Raw genomic sequence first — 24,564 nt, 5'->3', positions numbered from 1 at the left:
AGAAATACTGTATCATAATGTTAGTGTCTCATGTACCAGATGGGAGTTTTACAGAACACGGCAGGAGCAGTTAGCCAGCAGTGGTTAAAATTCAGTGTTGGGACTAGCAGGGTGACACTGCATGCACTGATAACATTTTTTTGATTATGGAACTTAATTGTATCATAGATCAATGATAGTTTAATTTATGAAGATTGATTTTGTTAATTCAAGCAGTTCAAAAGGCACTGTTAAAGCTTCAATCCATTAAATGGTATCTGACTTGAGCTTTGCTTGCAGTATCAGAAGATAAATGACTGTATACAGCTAATACCTTTTAATTTTTCCTCTTTTTGTCTATTTATTTCAACATCTGTCCTCTACTGCGAGTTACACTTAAATGAGAACTGTTGGTTATATATAGGGCCCTACCAAATTCATGGCCATGAAAAACGCATCATGGACTGTGAAATCCGGTCTCCCCTCTGAAATCTGGTCTTTTGTGTGATTTTACCGGGGAGAAACCAGCGTTTCTCAAATTGGGGGTTCTGACCCAAAAGGGAGTTGCGGGGGGAGGGGGGGTCTCAAGGTTATTTTAGGGGGTTGCAGTATTTCCACCTTTACTTCTGCGCTGCCTTCAGACCTGGGCAGCCGGAAAACTGTGACTGTTGGCCAGGTGCCCAGCTCTGAAGGCAGCACCCTGCCAGCAGCAGTGCAGAAGTAAGGGTGGAAATACCATACCATGGCATCCTTACTTCGCACTGCTACCTTCAGAGCTGAGCAGCCAAAAAGTGGTGGTCTCTGAGTTAGGGCCCAACTCTTCAGGCAGCAGCACAGAAGTAAGGCTGGCAATACCATACCATGCCATCCTTACTTCTGTAATGCTGCTGGCGGTGGCTCTGCCTTCAGAGCTGGGCTCCTGGCCAGCAGCTGCCACTATCCAGCTGCCCAGCTCTGAAGGCAGAGTGGTCATCGGCAGCAGCGCAGAAGTAAGGGTAGCAGTACTGCAAGTCCTCTATCATAACCTTGCAACCCCCCCCCCCCCCCCCGCATATCCTTTTTGAGTCAAGACTCCTACAATTACTACACAATGAAATTTCCAATTTAAATAACTGACATCATGAAAATTTTATGATTTTTAAAATCCCATGACTGTGAAATTGACCAAAATGGACCATGAATTTGGTAGGGCCGTAGCAATACAGGATACAATTTGGGCTTCTGATATTTAAGCTCCAGTGGCAAAACCACCATCACCACCACCACCCCACTGTCATTTTACTATGACCATATATCTGTAATAATAATTCCACAACTAACCCTTCATAAAAAATAATGTTTTGGTGTAGCTATATGGAATTGTACAAGAAGGTGTCTGCTCAGAGAGAGAGTGTGTGTGTGTGAGAGAGAGAGAGACTAACATCCTCCAAAGATGATGGTTTCAGATCTCTCAGATTATCAGGCAGGGCATAAAACTTTCCAAAAGCTACAGACCTGGTGCATTTACCTCACATCCAGTACCAGTGAACACAGCTGTTGAAAAGTCTCATGATTTTATCAAAGTCTCATGTTGTTTGGGGTTTTTCTTACACCCCTGAGTCCTTAGAATCATTTTATCTGAGAAGCTAGATTTCATTGACAATCAATCAGTGTGTAGCCCACAAGGTTGAGGAGTAACACCTGGAAACTCAGACGTGAAAGGTTCAAAACCCAGAAGGCAAATCAAAAGAATCCAAAATGTTTTTTAAAATCTTATGAATTTTGAGCCCTCACTGATGACTCTTGAATGCTCGTGATTGTGATCAAATCCCGTGAGCAATAATTAACAAACAGTGCAGGAACACCTCTCTGGCTTTAACTAGGTTGCTTTTCCAAGGGAAATCCTTTGCAGGCCCCCTTTAGCCCAGGATCAGTTCCTGGCTCCTTCCTCTAACTTTTGCCTAGCCTGACAGATGGCTTGAACAGCAGTGTCAATAGAGAGCCTGCGTCCCTGCACTCTCTCTGGTGTCTGCATTATACTCAGGGCCCACACTTGCTGCAGCCTATGCCCTTTATAATGAGCTTCCACCACTACAGCCAGGCAAATCAATGAACATTTTCTCTTTGCTTGAATCTTTAATCCCAATTTACCCTAAGTCACTACCAATTAGAAGCCCAGGGACTTCTCTAGAGCCATCCCAAGTGTACATTGCTAGCTGGGTGATCAGCTTTGCTTGGGAGCTCAAGGAATTGTTAAAGCCTCATTCACCATGTGACAGACCCTGCTGTACAGACTGTTTCAAAAGCAAATACATCATCATCGCCCAGTAAACAAATATCCTGTCACTGGAGATGAGAAAATGGAAAGCTTTCCTACTATGTACTTTGTTACAACAGCACAGGCAGTGAGAAGTAAGACTAGAAATGCAGGTATTGCTATTAACTTTGGCCTTGTGACTTTCAGATAAAAGACAACAGGCCAGGTTCTCAGCTGGTTCCAGGTTAGCTCATTAGAAGCCAATGGAGCTAGGCTGATGCAGACCAGCTCAGGATTCTGGCATTACAGAAAAAGAAGACTCCAAAGAAAGCTTAGTATGTGCTTCATGATTACATGCTTCCCAACCGCAAAAGCTCAAAAACCATGAACCAGACTCCCAAATCAAAAGATTTTTTTTTTTAAAGGTGAAATGGTACTTTTGGCTTCTCTTGTGATTTCTGAACTCTCCCTGCCCATCTCCCGTTACCGTGTCACCAGCTCTCCCCCATCTGTATAGTAAAATGATTTTAGACTCCCCCCTACCCCCTGCTACAGGAGCTGTTACTAACTACCTGATGGTGCAGAGCTCCCATCTTCTCTCCAAATCCCAAATTCTACTTAATTAATTCTGTGCCCCCAGCCACGTGTTTAAGCCTTGCCTCTCAGCGTACCTGTGCTTCTCCTGAAGTGGGGGAGCGGCTGCAGAGAATTCTTCTTCTTCCCCTTCCCAGCTCCTGGATTTCTTCACTCCTCGCAGGGCCCAGCTCCAGGGGTTCTGCACCCACTTATCCCAGGCCTGGTGTTGTAGGTATGGGGAGGGGCAGATTGCCCCATTGTTCACAAGAGGGTTGGGGGAGGAGTGAGCAGAAGCACCCTGAACTATTGGGCTCTTCTGCTCACCCCGTCCTTCCTGTGAGAACTCTATGCTCCTCCCTTTCCTCTCTTCTCCGCCCACACTCCTCTGGCTCCTGAGGGGAGGTGGGAGAGCTCTGGCTGCCTGCTGCAGCAGAGCTAATTGGCTACTCTTCCCCAAGAAGCAGGGAAGCAGCCAGTCAGAGGGGAGGCTTTCAGCCAAACCAGGCTGAAATTCACACAAGGGCTAGAGAGTCTTGTTATCCTGAGACTGGTTTCAGCAGGGGCCAAAGCCACATAACTTGCAAGGAAATCAGGAGAGTTGGCAACGCTGCCAAAGAGAAGAGACTGGTTAATTTGCCCACTTACTAATGGTCTCCTCTCATACCTTCTACAGAATTGCACCAGTCCTGGATGGGGAGCCTTCTCCTCTGCACCTTCTGTCCTTTGGAACAGCTGTCCCATGCCTATTCACCTCACTGTCTCTCTTCAAATTTCAGTTGAAAACATTGTTTTTCCCTTTGTCTATGATATAAGATCCATCTCACTTCTCTCTATTTTGTATTATTTAAATCATGATGGGGTAAGATTTATAGGAAAGGCACTGTGTAGTAAGGAGTTAGATTGTATTTTTGAGGAGATGAAAAAACACCAACTGAAAAAAGGAAGTGATTTGGCTTTAAAATAAATAAATAAATAGAGAGTGGGAAAAATTTGTTCCCCCCTTCCTCTAAAATCTTTCAATTATGCATAGTGATGTCTTGATCCTGCAAACATTTGGCAAGTGACTGTTCATCTGAGTAGTCCTACTGAATTCAGTGGCACTACTCCCACAAGTGAGGTTATGCTTGAGGTTCAGAGTTTGTGGGATCAGACCCTTAGTGTTTGAACAGTGCACTAAAATCATACCACTAATACAAATTAATTCAGCAATTCCCACTTCCTTATTTGCTGCTCATTTTCCATGTAATCAGGAAAAATGTGCTCAACGAACACCTCAGATTGACTAGTTGGGTCACAGCATATCACCTTTTGTCAACACAAATGGACTGCCAGATTAACTGAGGACAGGGAACATCTACCCATCATTCTGTGGGAAAGAGAAATGAGCTGGAGGCACGAGTGGTAGCTGGACAATAAATAAAAACCAAGCAGAAGTATTTAAGTTATTAATGCTAAACTATTAAGAGAGGAAGGATGGTCAAGTGGTTAGGGCAACAGACTAGGTCTTAGGAAACTTGGTTTAAGTCCCTGCTGCACCGCAGACTTTCTGTGTGATCTTGGGCAAATAACTCATCCTCTTTGTACCTCAGTTCCTCTACGTAACATGGAGATGAGTGTGTAACACTGACATGACCCCTGTTGTTGGGTAAGATTGAACTGGGGACCTCTGGAGCTTGGTGCATGAGCTTCTACAGCATAAGCTAAAAGCCAACTGGCTTATAGCTAAGGCTCTTTCTCTCTCTCTTTGAGTGGTCTCAGTGCCACTAAATGGGACAGACCACCACACCCAGAAGATGTGTGGGTTACAGTTGCATTGCCCTATCTCACTGGGTTGTGGTGAGGTAAAATGTATTAATGATTATGAGGCACCATAATGGGGGCAAAATAATGCTTAAGAAAGACTAAGTTCCCTACAGAGATAGCTGAAGGATGAGATCATTTTCTATTTTATTTGTTTCTGCCACTGTATTCTTCTGTTCTAGTTTGCTAAGCAATTGTAATCATTCCCCATTGTTTCCCGAGACTTGTATGCATTATGAAATGCACCTCTAGGTAAGCTTCAGCCCTCTGAGTGCAAGCTAATGAATCAGTCATCTTTCTTCTGTGTTTCCTGTTTTGCTTCTTGTTCCTGCATTGTTCCACAGTCTTCTCCCTTTGCTCATCTGATTCAGCATTGCCTGCCAAGTATTGCTTTTCCTTCTTAATTCCTGTTTTCCAGTTTTGCATATTATAATCTGTTGGCTTTGCAATATTCAGGTTACATTGCAGTTTCTTTCCTTTCCATTTTATGGCTGCCTTCCCCCCACATCTGTTCTCCGCCCCACCTCGCTCACTGCCGTTGTGTAGTACTTTTCATCATTATTGGCAGGGTGCCACTTAGGGCTTTTAAATTTTTTTTTGCTTGCTAAAGCTTTTTGTCCTGAATCTAGTTTGTCTGTCTGTCTTTCCCTCCATCTGGCATTTTCAGGTTTACATTCCTAGGCTCTGATCCTGCTGTGCAGCCACCTGTTACAAAGCAGAGCATAGGAATCTCTGGGGAATGGCCTGTCAAATTCGTCTACTTGGCAATCAGTTATGATAGGTTGGCAGGTGGTGTGTAACTGATCACTGCATGAACAGAAAGGTATTAGAGTGATAGCAATGTTGCAACAATCTAAGACAGAGATTCTGTATGAGATAGAAGCAGGAAGTTGGAGACAGAGAACTGTATGAACTTTGGAGAAACAAAGAAATGAACTTGGTTGCAATGCAATTATACTTTCCAGAATATCAGGCTTATTATAATCTAAATATTATATTTAAGGGTCAAGTTACTTGTAGCCAGAAAATGTGGTTTCAGTGGCACTAGAATGAGGGAAGAACACAACCACAATGTAAAGCAACCCCTGCCCCCTTTTTAATGTTTACATTAGGTTTTTCTTTTTAAGACTTGTCTTATTGCATTCCATCCAGTCAGATAACAAATATTTGGCAAAAAACATTGACAAATAAAGTAAAATATAATTGGGCATAAGGATTTTGAGGATTCTGTTCATGTATGAAAATATTATTGTTTTTGTAAAAATTTGTGGCATTGATCATGATGTTTGTTCCCACCCCACCCCAGTATTTTTTAGCAAACTGTTGATGGTAAAACTGGTGGCCATAGGCAGGTCAATTACAGTAAAGTCACAAAGGCAAGATTTCCTCATATTCATAAAAAAAGACAATTTCACAAGTAGGTGTAAATTTTGAAAATGGATTTCATTTCATGCGTTCAATTAGAATTAGTGTGGATTAAACTAGTCAGTTGGTTTAAAATTTTTCAACTAGACCTTCTGTATCATGTGCTAAATAGTTACAGACAGATTTGGCAGAGTTTGGGAGCCTTCATACTGGTGAATGGGCATGAAAATAACTTGTGGAATTTTCTTGGAAATGGCTGAACGTTAATCATTGTACAACTGAAATTTTGAGCAAAAATGCCTTGAAATTTTGAAAAGTTTAATTAACTCAGTTTATTTTTCTGAATTCATGAGGAAATGTAAAGTCTCTTACTTCAACAAGTTTTTTTAATTTTATTTCATTTGTGAATATTTTGCATAAGAACAGCCATACTGGGTCAGACCAAAGGTCCATCTAGCCCAGTATTCTGTCTTCCGACAGTGGCCAATGCCAGGTGCCCAGAGGGAATGAACAGAACAGGTTATCATCAAGTCATCCATCAGTAATAGAATGTTTCAGAAATGGCTCATTTGTGCTTCTGACATTAACTGGTTCCTTTTCTTTTACAGTGATAAGTCCTTACTGAGTCCGAGCCAAATTCTGCAATCTTTATTACAGCAAATCTCCACTAAATGTAATGAGAATTTTCATCAAATAAATATTGCAGATTTGGTCCATAGTGTTGAGCCCTCTCTTTTTCAATTCCAAAAAGTCAAAGGACTCCATGCCAACAAAAGATAATGTCTCACCCTGGAAGAAAGAACCCTGAGAGAGAGAAACGTAATTGTTTAACGGTATTTCAGTGTCTACTTTTTCATCATAAATAAATAGAACCTTCTTGGATAGATTATTTCTCAAAAAATACTTGTAGCCAGGAAGGAACACAGGGCCAGATTCTCCATTGGTATGGGGCAGCATGGCTGTATTGAAGTTATTTTACATCTGCAGAGAATGTGACCCATCATGTTCTCTTTGGACACTCTCGCTTGAGATGTATTGTGTGTTTGTGGACTGATCCTATGGGGTGCGATTGTTGTCTCCTAGCTGTTGAGCACCTTCAATTCCCTTTGAAATCAGTTGGATAGACTCTGTTTTCAGTTACGCTGGTCTAAATCTGGGTGCATTTAGGTCACTGTAACTGAGAGCACAATCTGGTCTGAGAAGAATTAGGGATGATCAGCACCTTTGAGAAGGAGTTCAGCATCTCATTTTTGGCAGGAATGAAGATGGAGTCCAGATATAGCCTTGGTGAAAAAAAATCCACAACCATTTAGCTTCTTGAGACAAAACTTTTTGTTATATGCTGGTGTATAACATCTCAGTGGTGTTTGAGACGAAACTAACCTTCAATGCTCAAAATGGCCCCCGGACTGTTGAAAAGAAATGCAAAACGGTACTTAGTTGGTGGAGAAAGACACTCCTCACACTTTAACTTCAGGAGATTTTCAGACATCCCAGACAAACTACTGAGAGAAAGCTGTGGACTCAGAATAGTGTTGGTTTAAGGATGGAGCCTTGTGGGACTTCACAGCACCTTTGTACTGAACTGGCAGAAAAAAGCATCTTACAAGCAAGAAACTGTGTATGATGCACTAACTAAGAGACTAAAACTACTAATAGGCAATATCAAGGCCCATGGAGAGATGAGCTCTCACGATCAGTTCCATCACACTCAACAGACAGATTGAGCAACGTAAGGCAAGGCAGCATGCTATTATCAGCATACATGAGTACATGACTGGTAATGCAGCTCTGCAAAGAGCGGTAATCATGCTGTGGGAAGATGAAAACCCAGACAGCAATTTCTCATTAAGGTTGTTAGCTGGGAAGCAACTTCGTAATTTTGTTGTCATTGTCAGTGCTTTTTAAAATAATCTTCCTCAGAAAAGTAGCAATTTGGCAGTTGGTAAAAAAATTACCCTAAATCATCAGTCTTCCCCACCCTGGACCTTTCCTTTGATTTTTCCTCAGTGCCTAGGAAATAAAAATTATCCAGTTTAAAAAGGTGAAAGCAAACAAAGAGTTACATACAACATTGCCATCAGGACAGAGTACAGCTCAATGCCAGTCTAGTACTATTCACCTCAAAAGTGATTAAATAATTCTGATAATACTCCAGGGATGTAGATAAAATGTATTATCCACATTTTACAGCTGGTGAAATTGAGGTTCTGATTCAGCATCCTTTCTCTATTCAGCCACGCTCAAACTGACTGTAGATGAGGAGCTCACAATTCTATGACACCCTTCGTGTAGGGCTTCAGAGTGAAGTGGCACAATGAGTAGAGAAGTCCAGTGCTGAAGGCAAAAGTGTGAAATTTTTGCCACTTTCTTCAATGTGGGTAAACTCCCATTGACTTCAAAGGGGTCAGGATTTCATGCATATTCTATGGAATCTATGTACAATGTGATTTCTCCACATTTTTAAATTTGCAGATATTCACATCCTGTGTGTGTCTCTGTAATACATTAGTTTCTTCTTCCACCATAGCCTTTACAGAGCTTTGTTTTAAATCTGTACACACAGGGCAGTCTTTTCAGCATCATTAAGCTGAAGTACTCTTGACATAAGTAATTCTGCATAGATCTCCTACATACGGAACATATAGCTGTTCACATACATTTTATATTTATTCATAAATGTTCATTGGTACCTGTCACCATATTACTCTGGTTCTGAAATATTTTTTTAAAAAGACACCTGTATATAGTGGGCAGGCAGAATAAAACATCCTTCCTCCTGACTACAGCTGGTTGAAAATTTTTGAACATTTTTGCTGTTGTTGGTAAAGAAAAAAAAGAAAAAAAAAAAAAGAAGGCATTTGACCTCCCCCAACATTTTTAGTGAAAAATTGTCAACATTGTTTTGCTTTCAATTAATTTTCAGGCTGTTTTTGAGATCTAAATGATTAAAATGTTTATATTTTTATTAAAATAGAATTCTTCATATGTAAGAACTGTTTTGCAAAAATAAATCATTTTGAAATTGTAACTGAAATCCATTTTTCTGTATGGAAACAAATTCAAAAACCATTTTGATAAACAAGTCCACAACAATTTCAGTTGAAATTATTGCAAAACAATTCCCACAAAATGAGTAATTTTCAAATCCTGTGACAAACAAGATTTTGACTTTTTCACAGTCTGTTTTGTGTGTGTGTGTTTGTATGTGTGCATGATTTGATCAGCTCTATTCCTGGCTACCAGCAGCACCAATAATCATGACACAGGCCTCAACTATGCAAATTCTTATCAAGACTGGCTCTACCTTTTTTGCTGCCCCAAGCAAAAAAAAAAGCAAATAAACAAAAAACCCGACCAGACTGTGCTGCCCCAAGAATGGACAGGATGCTGCCCCTTAGCATATGCTGCCCCAAGCATGTGCTTCCTCCACTGGTGCCTGGAATCTGCCCTGATTCTTACACATGAGCCTACGTGGGGCTATAAACCATACTACAGTTACACATGTGCATAAGTTCTTGCAGATTCGAGGCCATAGCTTGTCCTATGCCCTGCACACTGCTAAATAAGACTGATGTGCCTTTAGAGGGAGTGGGTTCCATAGCTTGGACACTTCTACTGTGAATGTTTAGTCATCTGGGGATCTTTTCAGGAACAGTGGAAGTCACATATTACTCCCCATCCAGCTCTACTCTTTTTCTATTCCCTTCAGTATTCTCCACAAGTTTCATAAACCTACTTAATTCTTCATTCTGAGATTAATTTTTTTTTTTATAGACAGGTGGCAAAACTGTCTCCCTTTTATATTTTATTAAAGCTTCTAAGTCCATACTTTATAAATCAATTTTCTTTTCATTCAAATTCTGTCTTAGATAAATAGGAGATCTTTGTGCTAACTAGTACACCAGAGATTTATTCACTTAAATCGTAGTAGCAGTAATAGCAGTTAACTCTATATATCTTTTATGCAGCAGTGGGAAACTATATTCCTTACTGTGTCACATGTCTGCTCTCCACAAAAATGCCTGATTTGGGTTTCTTGAAATAATTGTAACCCTTTCCTCCTCAAATTCTCATCTCCCCAATGATAGTCCAGACTAGTAGAGCGTGTTGTTCATTCATCTCCTTAACCATCTGTCTGGGCAAGTGGAAAAACTCAATTTAGCTTATGGACAAATGATGTGATAAATGCTAGATTTCCAATTAATGCTGAATAAAAAAAAAATTCATAGGTAAAGCATTTAGTTTATTTCCTTCTTTCAACCTAATTTCCAACTGACTCATTCTGCCACTGATACTCCAACATCACCCTCCACTTTATTTCCTGTCACCTCCATTTTGTTATTCATCACCCATAAGCAATCTAGTAGCATGTCTTGAAATCTGTAAGGATCTCACCAAAATAATTTGTATATTGTTGTGACAAAGTTCCTCCTCTACCTTGGTGGGTCCTGCGCTCATTGGCGGATTTGTTCACCTCAGTGATCTTCCCATCTTGTGGAACCCACAGTCTGGGTCACCTCCTCCTGTGTCTGATCAGGAGTTGGGAGGTTTGGGGGAAACCTGGGCCCACCCTCTACTCCAGGTTCCAGCCCAGGGTCCTGTGGATCACAGCTGTCTATAGTGCCTCCTGTAACATCTGCATGACAGCTACAACTCCCTGGACTACTTCCCTATGGCCTCCTCCAAATACCTTCTTTATCCTCACCACAGGACCTTCCTCCTGGTGTCTGATAATGCTTGTCCTCCTCAGTCCTCCAGGAGTATACTCTCTCACTCTCAGCTCCTTGCCCTCTTGCTCCCAGCTCCTCACACATGCTCCTTTTCCTCTGGCTACTCCTTGCCTGACTGGAGTGAGCTCCTTTTTAAACCCAGGTGCCCTGATTAGCCTGCCTTGATTGGCTGCAGGTGTTCTTATTAAACTAGCTATCTCCACTGCCTTCTGGAAAGGTCTTAATTGGCTCCAGGTGCCTTGATTAACCTGCAGCAACTGCCATTTGGTTACCAGGGTCTTAGGGATTTGTTTAGCCTGGGGCTAACGTACCTGTTTCTCAGTACTTTACTGTAGCCATCTGGCCTTGCCCCATCACACTATGTTTAATATTTTCCTACCCAAAGAAAATTTCAGTCTTTACTGCGTCAGCATGTTCTCAGCAACAGTCACTGGGAGTCATTTCAGAAAGTCACCTGTGCAAAGTGGAGTAAAACACACTAACAAATCATAATGGTGTTCTCATAGACTTGCTTTGCACTCACTTTACACAAATGGAACTGACTGTACCTAGTGCAAGACAAGGTAGCTTCTATTCAAGGCAGCTTCTCTTCAGAGTAGGCCAGGAACTCCATCTGCTTCCAACCAGAGAAATGTAAATCAATCAGGTGATTGAAAAAAGTAATTGTCACCAGATCTTCCAACTTGTGCCTGAGAAATGGACCAAAACAAGCATAACAGAAGTAGTAAAAGAGGCTAAATATTTGTGTATGAATATATGTCTCAACACAAATTAGAAAATTGTGTGTCCAACCTGTCTCCCATGAAAGCTGCTCAGAGTTTTGCTATTGATTACAATGGGAGCAGAGTTGATCCCTGCAGTCATTGCAGTTAACATAGCTGAATCCATATTATGAGATGGAAACTGTTGACTATTTTGTGGTTCTAAAAACTTAGGCACAGAAGTGAATAAATTGATTCTTTAAAAACAGGCTCCACAGTCTGAATCTGGACCACTTCAGATTCTGATCAGTTCAGGAAAGTATCTAGTCTCTCACAGACAGGTCTTTTCCTAGGTGATATTGGCATCAAAGCATTCAGCAGGTTTAAAGTTAGTCTGCTGCCCCCAGGCAGGCTGATCAGTTGAATGGAGTTCCTCTCTCTCACATGCTACAGTACTCCAGTATATTTTCGTGAGGGAAGTAGCAGTTCTGATCTTAGGAAAATACCTTGGTGTGCATATTTCAATAGAATATCCAACCCCTGCTCAGCAGAGACTGACAGTCATCCCAAAATTATAATTATTCAAGTTAAGGGCATCTAGCAATCAAGGAAAGAGAGGTAAGAGCTGGAAGAGGAAATAAGCACGGGAAGATATCAGAGCTGATTGTATTCAAACCCAGAAAGGAAATTAAAGATGAGGATCATGTCAGGGGAATTTGGGGGAAAGGATAAGGATAGTGGGTAGAGCAGGATTTCATGTAGTTGGATTGGGAGAAGATTGGGCAGTGTTTCAGATTAGTACAGTATCTAATAGTACTAATGACAAAAGTCTTTTCATATCGCTGATGACTACAGTTGGTTGGGAATTGTCTACTGAAATGATTTTTTTGACAGAAAAAGCTGTGTCCACAACATGGAAATTTACTCTTTAGTTTTCAGCCAAACATATTTTATGTTTTTCCTGTGTTTTCTGTATATGTCAGTGGGTATCTGTGCACAAACTGCACTATTGTTCAGGTCTCTGGGGCATGTAGTGTTAACGGGGATGGTTAAACAGATACATTTTGGGCTAAATCCTGGAAGTCAATGGGATCCTTGCAGCACTCGACCTACTGAGAATACACCCCTGTGTTCTGAGGCTTAATGCCGTCTTTTGTAAGTATAAGCAGGTAATGGCACATTCTTTGACAGACACTAATCATAAACAACAAATGACATGTATGTTTTTATCTGTCATGATAAAAATCAATAAGTTGACCAGTACTGAACTCATTTTTCCCCCCAGTAAGGCAATTTGCAGAGGGGTCAGATTGTTCAGATAGATCCAAGGACAATTCTCCCTCTAAACATGTGTATCATTTTTGCCATTTTTAATTGCAGTCGTTCCTGGCTTTCCAGCAAGATAAAAAGATGGAATACTCTAACAGATATTCAGTGTCAGACACCTGCCATGCTAAATCTTCATCGATATGAAATGTACTGATTTTCAATAATGTGTTCACACAGCTTTCAAAAAACTTATGGTATTTACAAAGAACTTTTGTTCATTGCAGAGATAACACTTGTACAAATCCCACAGATTTGAATAGCAAGCTTTCTGGAAGCCTTGTCTGCTATTTGTAAACAGTCATATCCTTGGTTGTGCTTTGTTTGTATGTTGCATTTTCTAAGATAAGAATCATTTATAACAATGTAGCAACCTGCCATCAAGAAGATTTTCATAAGCATTTTTACTTAGGTATATGAAATAGGTGACTGTACAGTTGGCGTTTCTGTTAGGCAACCATCCCAGAAGTCTAAGTATTGGGTAGTGGGGCACTGAAGTAAATTTAAAATGAACATGCTGCTGATAATATATTTCTTAGCAATTTTATTACCAAGATATCAGTTTGAATTTTCTTGCTTAAAAATTTACAGGATGAAACCCTATTTAAAGGCAAAGGTTTACTAGATATTACTTATGAAGGAAAAATGGCATTTATAATACACATTATTGCTATAGTTCAAGAATGAATGCCAATTTTTCACACAGAAAATGGAAGAAAAAAGATTTCTCTGCACACATTAAATATACAGCAATGTTAAATTCATAGTATTTCTCATTGAACATTATTGAAACAGTGACTTGGATTAAAGTGGTTCAGAAAATACCAAGGCTTCCCCCCAAACAAAACAAGAAGATTCTCCTTTTCCACCTACTTCATAGATCTCCAGAATGGTAATGATTTCAGCTGGTTCAGTGAAAGGGCCTGTGCAGTCTAAGAATAGGCTGAATGGGTAAATAAGTGTGAAGTTGATCCATTAAGGATTAGATGAAAAATATGGACTCAAGTATCCTAGCTTCACTATATCTGACACCCCTGAAAAGGTTGATCAAGTCTCAGAAGTTACTCAGTCACTGTGGAACGCACTCAGGATATGATCAGTAAATGAGAGTTTGATTTTACATTATAAAGCTCAGCATGGCAGGGTCCGTGTCTTTATCTGTGTCTTGTACAAAGCGAAGCTCAGTATCAGCACTTAATTAATAAGGATAACATAATGCTTGCAACTTCGTGGCCTTGCTAAAGACTGTTGTGGGTGACGTTCCTTTGGAAATAGTCTAAAATTGTCTGTTTGGGTTTCAAGAGTATTTATCTCTCCTGCTTATGTAGTTGAATCCTAAAGATTCAGATAAGGCTGTAATAGGAGTTTCAAAAGCATGCAGGCCTCCATAGAAGAGTTTTTACAGCCAAAAAATAAACAAAAGGAAAAGGACGGGAGTGCAAGGAAGCCAATGACTCTTCTATCTACAATTCATGACAGTGATTCAGGTGCTAATTGTTGGGGCTCCTTTAGAGGAGTGAGGTGGAAGGGACTTGGGGCAATGCTGCTTGTTCTGCTAGCGAAGAAGGTATACACAGTTTGCTAGAAAAAAACTGCATATTTCAGCATAAATGATAAAAAATACGAGGGGGAAATGCATTCAGTGATAACTAGGTTTGTGTAGGTGAGGAAATGATAATGTGAGCGCCAGAGTAAATTGGATGGGCTTGTCAAAGCCAAACCTAGATAATGTTGCCATGGTTATTGAGTCACCCAGATAAAGAGACCAATGTTCGCTATACTGTATAAAGGTTTGGGATAGTCTTTGTGATCCTTTATCAGGGCTTCTGGTAGATACTAATGTTCAGATGTGCAGCTGGGTATTTCTGTATCGTCAGGGAAAACAAATCAAAGAGTTAAAAGGAAGGGGAAGGGATGTCAAAATGCTGTTGGAGCCATCATTTGGGACGATTTCTAATAGGGTCTCATGAGCATCTAGACTGATTGATTTATCACTATCTTTTCTGCATAATGGCCAGTCTTACTGATTTTATTGATCCTCAGTTATGTTCAGTATTATGTGCTTTATTAGATCAAGTGGCTTATATACTTAATGACATGCCCGGAAATGAGTTTTAAAGGCTGAGGCAGATACATACACACGCTGTAGAATCTCCATTTAGGTTTTTAACAGTTACACACAGGCAATTAGACTTTGTTTTATGACTGAAAAGATCATCGTGAGTTAATGCACAACATAAACTTGCAGGCAGATGCAGCTTGGTGTGTATTTAAAAAAAAACAGTTATTTCTCCCCTTTGTTGGTGCAATAGGAATAGCAACAATGCTACTGGGGAAGATCATTTCCAATTTATTGCTACTCAAGACCTGGATACTAATCAGAGTTCTTGGTCCATAGCTAATGAACTTGGAGTTTTTGTGGCAGAAAAATTAAAAAACATGATGACCTATCAAGAATCTGGCTGCTGTGAGAATATAATTAGTGCCTATGAAGCTGGAGACTGAGCTTGAAGGATTTTGTGGCAAGGGCAGCAAGGGCAAAGAAAGTCACATTAAAAAGAGATGCAATCTCTGGTGGGTCATTTGAATTTCATCTGCAGGGTAATTTCCACGCCATTTAGCCATCTCCACAGCAGGAATAAAGAAGACTAAATATGTTATTAAAATGACAAAGTCATACAAGGGGGGGATTTGGGTATGTGGGCGGTATGTTTGATGAAATTCAGTGAGAGAGTAGGATGAGTTAGTGTCAAATTGGGGATTTCAAGCATTCTCAGAAAGATACGGTACACTGGAGAGGAAGGGGTTGAAACACACATTCAAGGTTCATGGTGTGTTGAGGATTAGTCCCATATAAGCAGAAGAGAGGATTACAAAACCACTACACTAGCGTGGTTTGCAATTGTTCCCAACACTAGTGACTCTGCTCATTTGGGCGTGTAGGTCAATGAGCTGCAGGATCTCTTTCTGACAACTTATGCATTGTGAGATCCATTAGCAAATAATTAGTGGATTTAGGCCTACAATAAATGCACTGTTATTGAGGGGTTTTTTCCTCCTTGGAATTCAGATTTTTAAATCTAGGCTTTTCAGAGCAAAGCATGTGCCTCACTTGTTAACTATCCGACTGATATGGGGAAAGAAAAAGGGAGGGGCTTTCTTGCTTTCAGATCACATGGGATGCAGAGGAAAAACAAATGCAGTAGGTCATACTGGTCTGTGCTAGGTAAGATGCATTTTTTCAGTCCCAAACAAGCCTACTGTTCCCCACTGGTGATGAACCCAAGGTTAGAACAGATGGTGATATCACTGTCTGCTCTCCCTTGGGGTTTTCATCAGTTGAGAGCAGCCTCCTTGTTCATTGTAGGCTCCATGGAATCTCCTGCTGGCACATGCTGCCAGGGGATATGATGAATCTACTCAGCTCCTAACCACCCTAAGAATGCCTCCACCCTGCTTGTGGTGAATGTAGCCATGTATCTCTCCTTATTTTGCTTTCTGGGCCTGGCACCTTTAACTTTCTACAGAATGCCCCTCTCTGCAGGGGGAGCTGCCATTTTATGAGGCAGGATTAATACAGCATATTTCAGAGGAGACATGCACTGCCCTCTCTCATGGAGACTTTATTTTTGTTCTTTCTGGTTGTGTTGTTTTCCTTAATCTAAAGTAAATACTAGACTTTGACTGACACTTTTAAGGGAGGATTTTCTATGGGAAGAATCCCTATCAGGGTCAGTTAGGACATAAGGTAGACCAGACCTTGTGCAAATTTGGCCTATAATGTTTGTTCCTGCTAAGTGTGGGAGTCAGAATCTTTTGGAAGGACAAGTGCCTGTCCAACACCTTACAGAGAAAACCACTGATCTTCATTAAAATCACAAGTCCTGAATTGGGGCAGTGTTCAAATACCTTGAATTCCTAAAAAAAAAAAAAAGCAGTTATGAATAGTATGCCTAGCTTTAAGCTATATTTTCAAATTATGGGATTCTAAAATCATTCTCCTTACTTCAGTGTATTTCTTTCTTTCTTATTTAAGATTCAGGTATATCTGTTAATGAGTACTAAGAATAATCCTGGTGTTTTGTGACTTTCTTAGAAATAATTTCCTGGCAAATGAATGCAATATAATTTAGAGAGCACTCAAAACGTGTTGGAGCAGACTTTCAGCTGCTGTATACTGTATACTTAAATGAAGCAGTGCTGATTTATAGCAATTGATGATCTGGTCCGCAGTGAAAAAATGTATTTAAACAAAGTCCAGCTAGAAGTCTGATACCCAGTGCCTTGTACCCTGTGTAGTCATTTACCTCAGAGAAAACTGAAAGCCAGTTGGGAGGAAATGCTACCAGAACAGAGTTCTCTGCTCATTCATGTCATTGATAGCATTTTACACCTACTTTGCGCTGGTGTAGGTGACTATAAATGGTGTCAGGCAGTGAGGAATCATTCATAGATTCATAGACTTCAAGGCCAAAAGGGACCATTATGATAATTCTAGTCTGACCTCCTGCATAACTCAGGACAAAGAACCTTATGCAATAATTTGTGTATCAAGCCCATAACTTGTCTGAGCATATATAATACAATATAGAATATATTTTTAAAAGATATCCAGTCCTGATTTAAAGGCTCAGTGATGGAAAATCTACCAATTCCCTAGCTAAGTTCTTCCAATAGTCAATTACCCTCACTGTTAAAATGCTGCACCTTATTTCTTCTCTGAATTTATCTAGCATCAGTTTCCAACCATTAGATCTTGTTATACCTTTTTCTAGAAAAGAGCTATTGGCTACCATATTGTTTACATACAAGACCATGTACAAAATTATGAAGTAAATATATCTTTAAAATACAAAGATATTCACAAATCATATAAAGCAAAAAAGGAAATATACATAGTTTTCACTTGATGCTATAAGCGAAAGCGGAGCCCAAATTCTGAGCTGCAAAATCTATGCAACACCTCTGGAGTAAAGCAGGTTGCACTGGGAAAATAACGTCAAAATTTGACCCACCATATCCAGACCTGGTGGCTGATTCTCCACTGCCTTGTAAAAGCACCCTTACCTGTTCAAGGTGAGCACAAAACATGACCAGATCAGAATTCTCTACTCACTTATGATGGTGATTTTTTTCATATTACAGTCCCTGTGGACTCTCTTGTCACAGGTGTAAATGGTTATACAAGGAACAAGGTTGTGGAGAATCAGGCCCCTGGACTCCTGAAATTTCACCTGTCCTGCAGGATGGGAGTATCTTTCTTAGAGAAACTCTGTGTCATGCAATGGAATTTACCTTGCAGGAGAGGAGAAAATTCAAGGTACAGATAAATAACTCTGTAGGCGGCTTCATTCAAAGGTGGTATTTTGCATTTATGGCTGACTTATGTACGATACAACAAGTAACCAGTAAATGTAGTGACAGGTGGATACTTGGCTGGGATGGAGCCACTTGCCAGTCTCAGCCAGACTTCTTGACCGTAGTTTAACTCCAGTAAAGCATGCCCAGTTATTACCCTGTCAATGTACTTGTTACCGTTGACATTTTCAGACTGGAAAGCAAGCTTGTCTATTCCGTCAACCACTAAATAGCCAGAGACGCGAGGACTGAATGATGCAATGGTGTATTCGAAAATATACACCCCGAGATATGGAACACGGAACCTGCCACTTGCTGGAACATAGGAAGATCCATAGTTCACATCCAGATTATTAAATCTGATGGGGCCAGGAGTCGTCATCCCATAGGTGTGAGAGGCAAAGAAAGCCACCATAGGTGCATATCTGTAAGATCCTTTGGAAAAATCTGCAAAGAGTAAAGAGTATTTCTGAGATATGTTTCTTGGTCTTTCCCTCCCCCTCCCCATCTGTTGCATAATTAAAGAGAACCCATTCTGTATGTCAGAGTTTCAAGTAGGAAATGAAACAGACATAGTGTAGAAACATTTAAGGCGTCTCGTCAAGTAGCTTCAACAGCTAGAATAGAAACAAAATGAATCTCCATACACTGCAGAAATGAATTTTCCTCCACAATTAGTGCCAAGTGCATCTACAAAAGCTATATGTCAGAAACAGCAAGGGAACTTCATTGTTGACTGTACTGCATTATTATTAAGAAAAGCTTTTATTTTCCCTCTAGCCCTAACTACAGGATCTCTTTCTTTCCCGGTATCACAAAATTTACACAGTGTGTATGGCTGTTCTGAAGCCAGGAATTGTGCTCACGGGTCCTAGACAAATATGGGAGAGATTTAGCACTCCTGACAACAAATGGGGGAAATAAAATGGGTTTTTTTCCCATTCCGGCTGAGCATACATGCTAATATCCCTGCGACTGTACAAATGATTTTACTCACTATTCATATGTAGTCATGAATGAGAAGCAGCCAAACAGCTGCTGCAAGTAGCATTCAAATCACATTTCATGTGGCTTGGATGTAAAATGTGTATTTATTTATTTTTAAGCTTCGCTGAACAAGTATATTTTCTGCTTTCCCTGTTACCAGTAGCATTTATGTGGCTTTCAGGGTACACATCATTAGGTGGCATAGTAATTCCTCTGATTTGATTGACTGGCTGAGGATCTGGCCCCAGGCTCAGTAGTAGCTAATGGGATTTACAGCACACCCCAAGAGGTGCTGGGCCTATCATTTCCCAGTGAAGGGATTTCACTATTGTGTAATAAAATTCCATCTCAGCTTGTTCAAATACGTTTCTAACACCTTCCCCAGTAACCTGTCTACTCAACCCACTACAGAGCTCTCTGGATTTGTGGCTGGCTCTGTGATCCAGACCAATTAAACCTTGTGATGTGGGCCACACTAAAATAGGGGATTATGGGTCATCAACAGGGATTAAGTCCTCCAATGCTAAAGTACAGGACTCTTCTACTTGAGCATGAGGAGTAACTTTAAGTGGTATCAGCAATAGTAGGCCCTTATCCTCTGTGAACCAGTCTCTAGAGGGGATCACAAGATATTTAGCCAGTGTTATGTTAGCAAATGCTGGCTGATTACTGCATGATGCAAAATGCTCATATGCATTAGTATGCTACCTTGCTAAATACTATACTTACCTACAGTCACAGAATTTTCATCTATCAACTTCATACTGCAGTTGACTCCTCCAAAGGGGTGGCGACAAGCACAAATAAAACTCTGCTTTTCATTGATGCAGGTTCCTCCGTTCTGGCAGGGGGAGGTAGTACAGCCCAAATACTCACCTGTTTTAAAGGGAAAAAAACCAAAACCTGAATTGTCATGGTCGCTATATTCACAAACAATTACGATGATGCCCACTGGGTCTTGACTGGGGCCATGCAAAACTTCTTTATTCATACCTGAAATCAGGTGAAATTCCCCTTCTGAGTGTGAAAGTCAACCTCAGAGAGAGTTCAGCCAGAGCAGGACCTTCCCTATCAGTCAGTCAGTCAGTTCTACCTGCACATCTTCATTCCAGGTAGTCAGTTCCAGGAGCATTGTCTCTCTCTCTCACCCCCGCCCCCTACATCCCTCTACATGTCTTGTCAAGGTTGGCTAGACGAGATAAGATGGAAGATGTTACCTTCTGTGGATGGATGGCCCAGGGTCATCTAACAAATTTGAAATTGGGCCATGTCAATTGCTGGCTCTGAATCAGTGCCCACCAACCCACTGCAAGCTGTTTCAGGGATGGCGTTCATTGCCCATCACTCCATTTGGTGGCAGCAGAACTGGGAAAGGTCACCAAGTCTGGGTTATTCTGGACCAAGAAGGGCATCAAGTTCCCATGTCCTGGAGCTCTGTGAGCTGCTCCTTTCTTATAAAGTCAACAGGATTCAGGTTGGATTCTCCTGAAGTCGTGGCGGTGTGGCACAAGGACAGAGGCAATCCCTAAAACATAATATCTGAGCTGTGGAACACCATGATTTGTTCACTTAAAACCTTGCCCCTGCAATTTTGGGCATGCTACCACAGAGGCTGTTTTGAAAGTTTGTCCCGGAAATTAAAGAATGTACAAGGTTCATACTGTTCAATGGAAGGTGATGAAGATTAAGAGCTCCCAAACCACTCGCACACTTATGCACTTTTCTGAGCAGGGAAGCTTGCAAACTTTTCTTCTCCTGTTATATTGGTCAATCAAAGCCAAAAACCATAGAGAACATTTTTCTTTGCTATAATTTGAGGTGCACTCGTCTCAGCCATACTATACAACAGACTCAGGTCTTAAGAGTAGAGTCCAGCAATGGAAATTGTGCTTAGTCCTATGAAAAGACAGCAAGTTGGACAACTTCTAGGTGTGTAAGAATAGGATGGTAAATTTAAACGGGTAGTTGAGAGACAAAAGGTCTTTTCAAATAAGCTCTGACTGCCAGGGGAAGTGTTGTATTGTCTCTTTCCACAGATAACTCCATGGCTGCAAATGAGGTATCTTTAGTTTCCAGCATAACCATTTCAGGTGCTACTGCATTTAGTCACATTATTTATATGATGAATTTTATTTCACTGAACAGAATGTTAAAGCCTTTTTCTCTTTGTGCAATGTCTCTTGAGTTTAGATTGATCAGACTTATGGACTGAAATACCAAAAAGGTTCTTGTGTTATCTCATGTAATTTTTTCCTACAGTGAGTATCATCCATCACAATAGTGGCTGAAATAAAGCAATGTAAGATTGCAGTGTCAAAAGTCACAACACAGGCAGCTGAAGATGAAGCACCTGTTTGTTCCTGCCTGGATAATCGCTTTGCTCTAGATTTAATTGAAGTGACTCTTGACTCACATTTCTCAGACGCTCACAACTGCTTTTGTTGTATGTAAGGAAGGATGGACAGTGGCTGATTGTGCCATAGTTCAAAAGCACCAGCTCCTCTGGGTGGACAGCCCAGTGTGCATGGGATGCTGAATGCATCTCAGCCTGTTAACTGGCCTGCGTTTGTGCCTAGCTGCCGGGAACAACCAAAAAGGAACAAATACATCCATGAAGCAGCCAAGAGCAGAGGCCAGTGAAGCAATCCGCATTGGGGAGGGGAAGGCTGGTTAAAGGGCTGCAAAGGGAGGAACACGTGTACTGTGGAGGGTGAAGTTAAACTCACCAAGAGAGACCCTCAGATTATATAAATTGGCATAAGTGAATGGAGTTACACCAATTTACAGCAGCTGAGCATCTGGCCCTCCAATTCCTAGAGAGGACCAAGCCAAAGTTATTAAATCATCCATAAAAAGTGAGGAATTTCCCAGGAGCAGCTCATTCTCTAGCTGTCTGCTGAAGCACTGTAGTCTCTGTGCTGCGCTTGTAGCACACTATGACCCTGTCAAGCTACCAAATATTTTCCTTTTCTTTGCACCATTCAGCACTACATGACATCCCTAAACACAACTGCCATATTGCACAGATCTTCTGAACGCAGGAAAGTTGCAAACAGACTTCACTTAGGGAAATGTCTCTGCGCACAGCATTTCATCTTGTTTTATTTAAGCCTTCACAAGTCACTAGGACAGGTAAGTGGAAGAGAGACTTGGCAAGGATAGTTCAATGAAAGGTTTAAATGGCAGAAACAACAGCAGAGGATAAGATAAATGAGGTTACTAGTTCCATGCAATTCAGTGGGACGGAGGACAGATGTAATATTAAAGCGGAGTTCTGCTACTCTTAGTAAAGGCACACAGCCACAGTCTCTCTTTAGGGAATATTCTACTCATTGTGGTACAAACAAACCTTCAAACAAGTAATGAAACTCTGTCAGTATCCACTGAGGCGCTATTTAGAACGAAATCAGATATTTAATAATCTGAGGGAACAGATGATTGCAGCTGGCCTGCTTATTGAGAGGCATGAGTCCAATTATTTAATTTGGGAATGGCTTAAGAGGAAGGCATTTGGAAGTCATTTTCCAATGCTTGGTTTTCAGTAACTGTGACTGTTTAACTACCTGCAACCATTAAAAGATGGGCAGAGTTTGGGATTATCCTGAGCCAAATTGATTTCTAACACACCCAAAGGCGGTCACACCACAACGTAGTTGCAATTAGGTCAGTAGTCCGACAGCGATAAAAGTAATGGCTTTTCAGTGGCACAGGCGAAATGAATTCCTAGTCTCAGTCCAGTGGCTAGATGTCCATGGCACAAAAGGCACAGATTGCCTACAGGGGAGTCAGTCAATCTCAGCAGAGAGGCCAAAGCATGGAATTACGCTGTCACCTCACTAGTAGCACATTGGCCTTGCACTGGGGAGGTAGCTTGTACTGCAGTAGCTCTATCCTAACTGGTCTTTTTTTAAAACAGAGAATGAGAGTCTCCAGGACTTCCATTGCAATGCCTTTTGTGAGCACTAAATTAAAAAAAAACCCATCACCATCGCCTTTCATCTGCCTATTATTCTATCAAACTAAATATGCACAACTGAAGTATGACTAGTCAAATTGAATTAGAATAATGATCAGTCTCTTGCAATTAAAACACTTAATGCAAAATACAAATGGGCTTATTTTACTGCAGGCTTGAATGATAAAGCAACAGTGAAAGCTTAACATTTCTGTCAGGAAGAGTCAGAATTTACATGTATCAGTAAAATGTGACCCAGAATAGATCTCCAATTCCACATCTACAGACTGTAGAACTCCAACTTAACCCTCATTATGAGTGTCCCACCTCCAATGGAACAAATGGGAAGTGTGCATTCAAATTAAATGGTCTGATATAGCTTATTGAAAGACAAAAACGTTCAATCTGTTCTGTTGTTATCCATTATTACACATACCATGCTTCTGGGCCAGAAACAATAAGGAGGAAGATAGAAAATAAAGTGGAAATATTTTTGAAACCTGAATAAACTATAACTTCTGGGATGCTTGATTCTCTGATGAACTGTGAACGGTTAACTTTAGTCAGGTTCATGTGAATGTACCGAGATGAAAGGAATGAAAATAAGATACAGGAGATGAGAACAAAAATGAAAATAACCTTTATGCTTATCTCCCCTTTTCTGGTCTCTCACTTTCTCACACACAGGAACAAAACACATCACCTGCTTAAAGACTGTCATCCCACTGAAGTCGATTACTTGGTGGAGCTATTACTTAGATATTACTTAGCAGTCACCCCAAATTCCCATTATATTCAACACAAGATAGGATGAAAGGGCTTGAATTGACTCTGCATTCCTTGTGTACACCTATAACCACAACTGGCTTCAGAACTGCAGTCTCACTGATTTCAATGGGAACCCATTAACGTCAGTCACAAAATTCCCATTCATTTAAATAGGGCCAAATCCTGATCACACGGAAGTCAATGGAAATTCTACCATTGATGTCAATGGGACCAAGATTTGGCTCTACTTGCATATGGGTTGCAGGATTAGGCTCCTCAAGCTGTCACAAAACTAAACAAAGGGCTCATCTTCACTACGGGGAGATTGACAGCGTTGCAATCGATGCAGCGGGTGTCGATTTTGTGGATCTAGCGAAGGCCCGCTAAATTGATGGCAGATAATTCTCTGGTGAACGCCAGTATTCCACTTTTCCGAAAAGAGTAAGAGATGTCAACCAGGGAGCATCTCCTGCCAATGCAGCGCAGTGAAGACACCGGGGTAGGTCGACCTAAGCTATGTCGACTCCAGCTATGTTATTTACATAGCTGGAGTAGCTTAACTTAGGTCATCTTACTCTGGTAGTGAAGAAAAGCCCAGAAAAACAAACATCTAAGTCCTATTAAAATCTGTAATTAGAGACTTGTAACTCAGTGGCGATGCTGACCATTTGTATTTGGAGACTCTTATGGAGCTGACACATATTACTTGTGTTGTGTATAGTTTCTTAAAATATGGACAGGAGGAACCTTTCTGGATGAGAAAAATCCATCCCACAAGGA

The 24,564-nt window shown here is 40.8% G+C and overlaps 1 protein-coding gene across 1 annotated transcript in view; it reads right to left on the bottom strand.

Moving 5' to 3' along the window:
* Positions 1 to 14,768: 14,768 nt before the first annotated feature.
* MMRN1 (multimerin 1) overlaps positions 14,769 to 24,564 on the bottom strand; it is a 62,660-nt gene continuing 52,864 nt past the window's right edge. Inside the window, exons 7-8 of the mRNA XM_032782103.2 lie at positions 19,791 to 19,937; positions 14,769 to 18,521 (exon numbers count right to left, since the gene is read on the bottom strand). Of these exons, the coding sequence (XP_032637994.1) occupies positions 18,100 to 18,521; positions 19,791 to 19,937 (569 nt within the window). The 3' untranslated portion in view covers positions 14,769 to 18,099. The remainder of the gene's footprint in view (positions 18,522 to 19,790; positions 19,938 to 24,564) is intronic.

Source organism: Chelonoidis abingdonii, chromosome 5 (genome assembly GCF_003597395.2).
Source record: "Chelonoidis abingdonii isolate Lonesome George chromosome 5, CheloAbing_2.0, whole genome shotgun sequence".
Lineage (NCBI taxonomy): Eukaryota > Metazoa > Chordata > Testudines > Testudinidae > Chelonoidis > Chelonoidis abingdonii.
The sequence above is the reverse complement of the archived record's forward strand: the minus strand, read 5'-3'. Positions and strand labels throughout refer to the sequence as shown.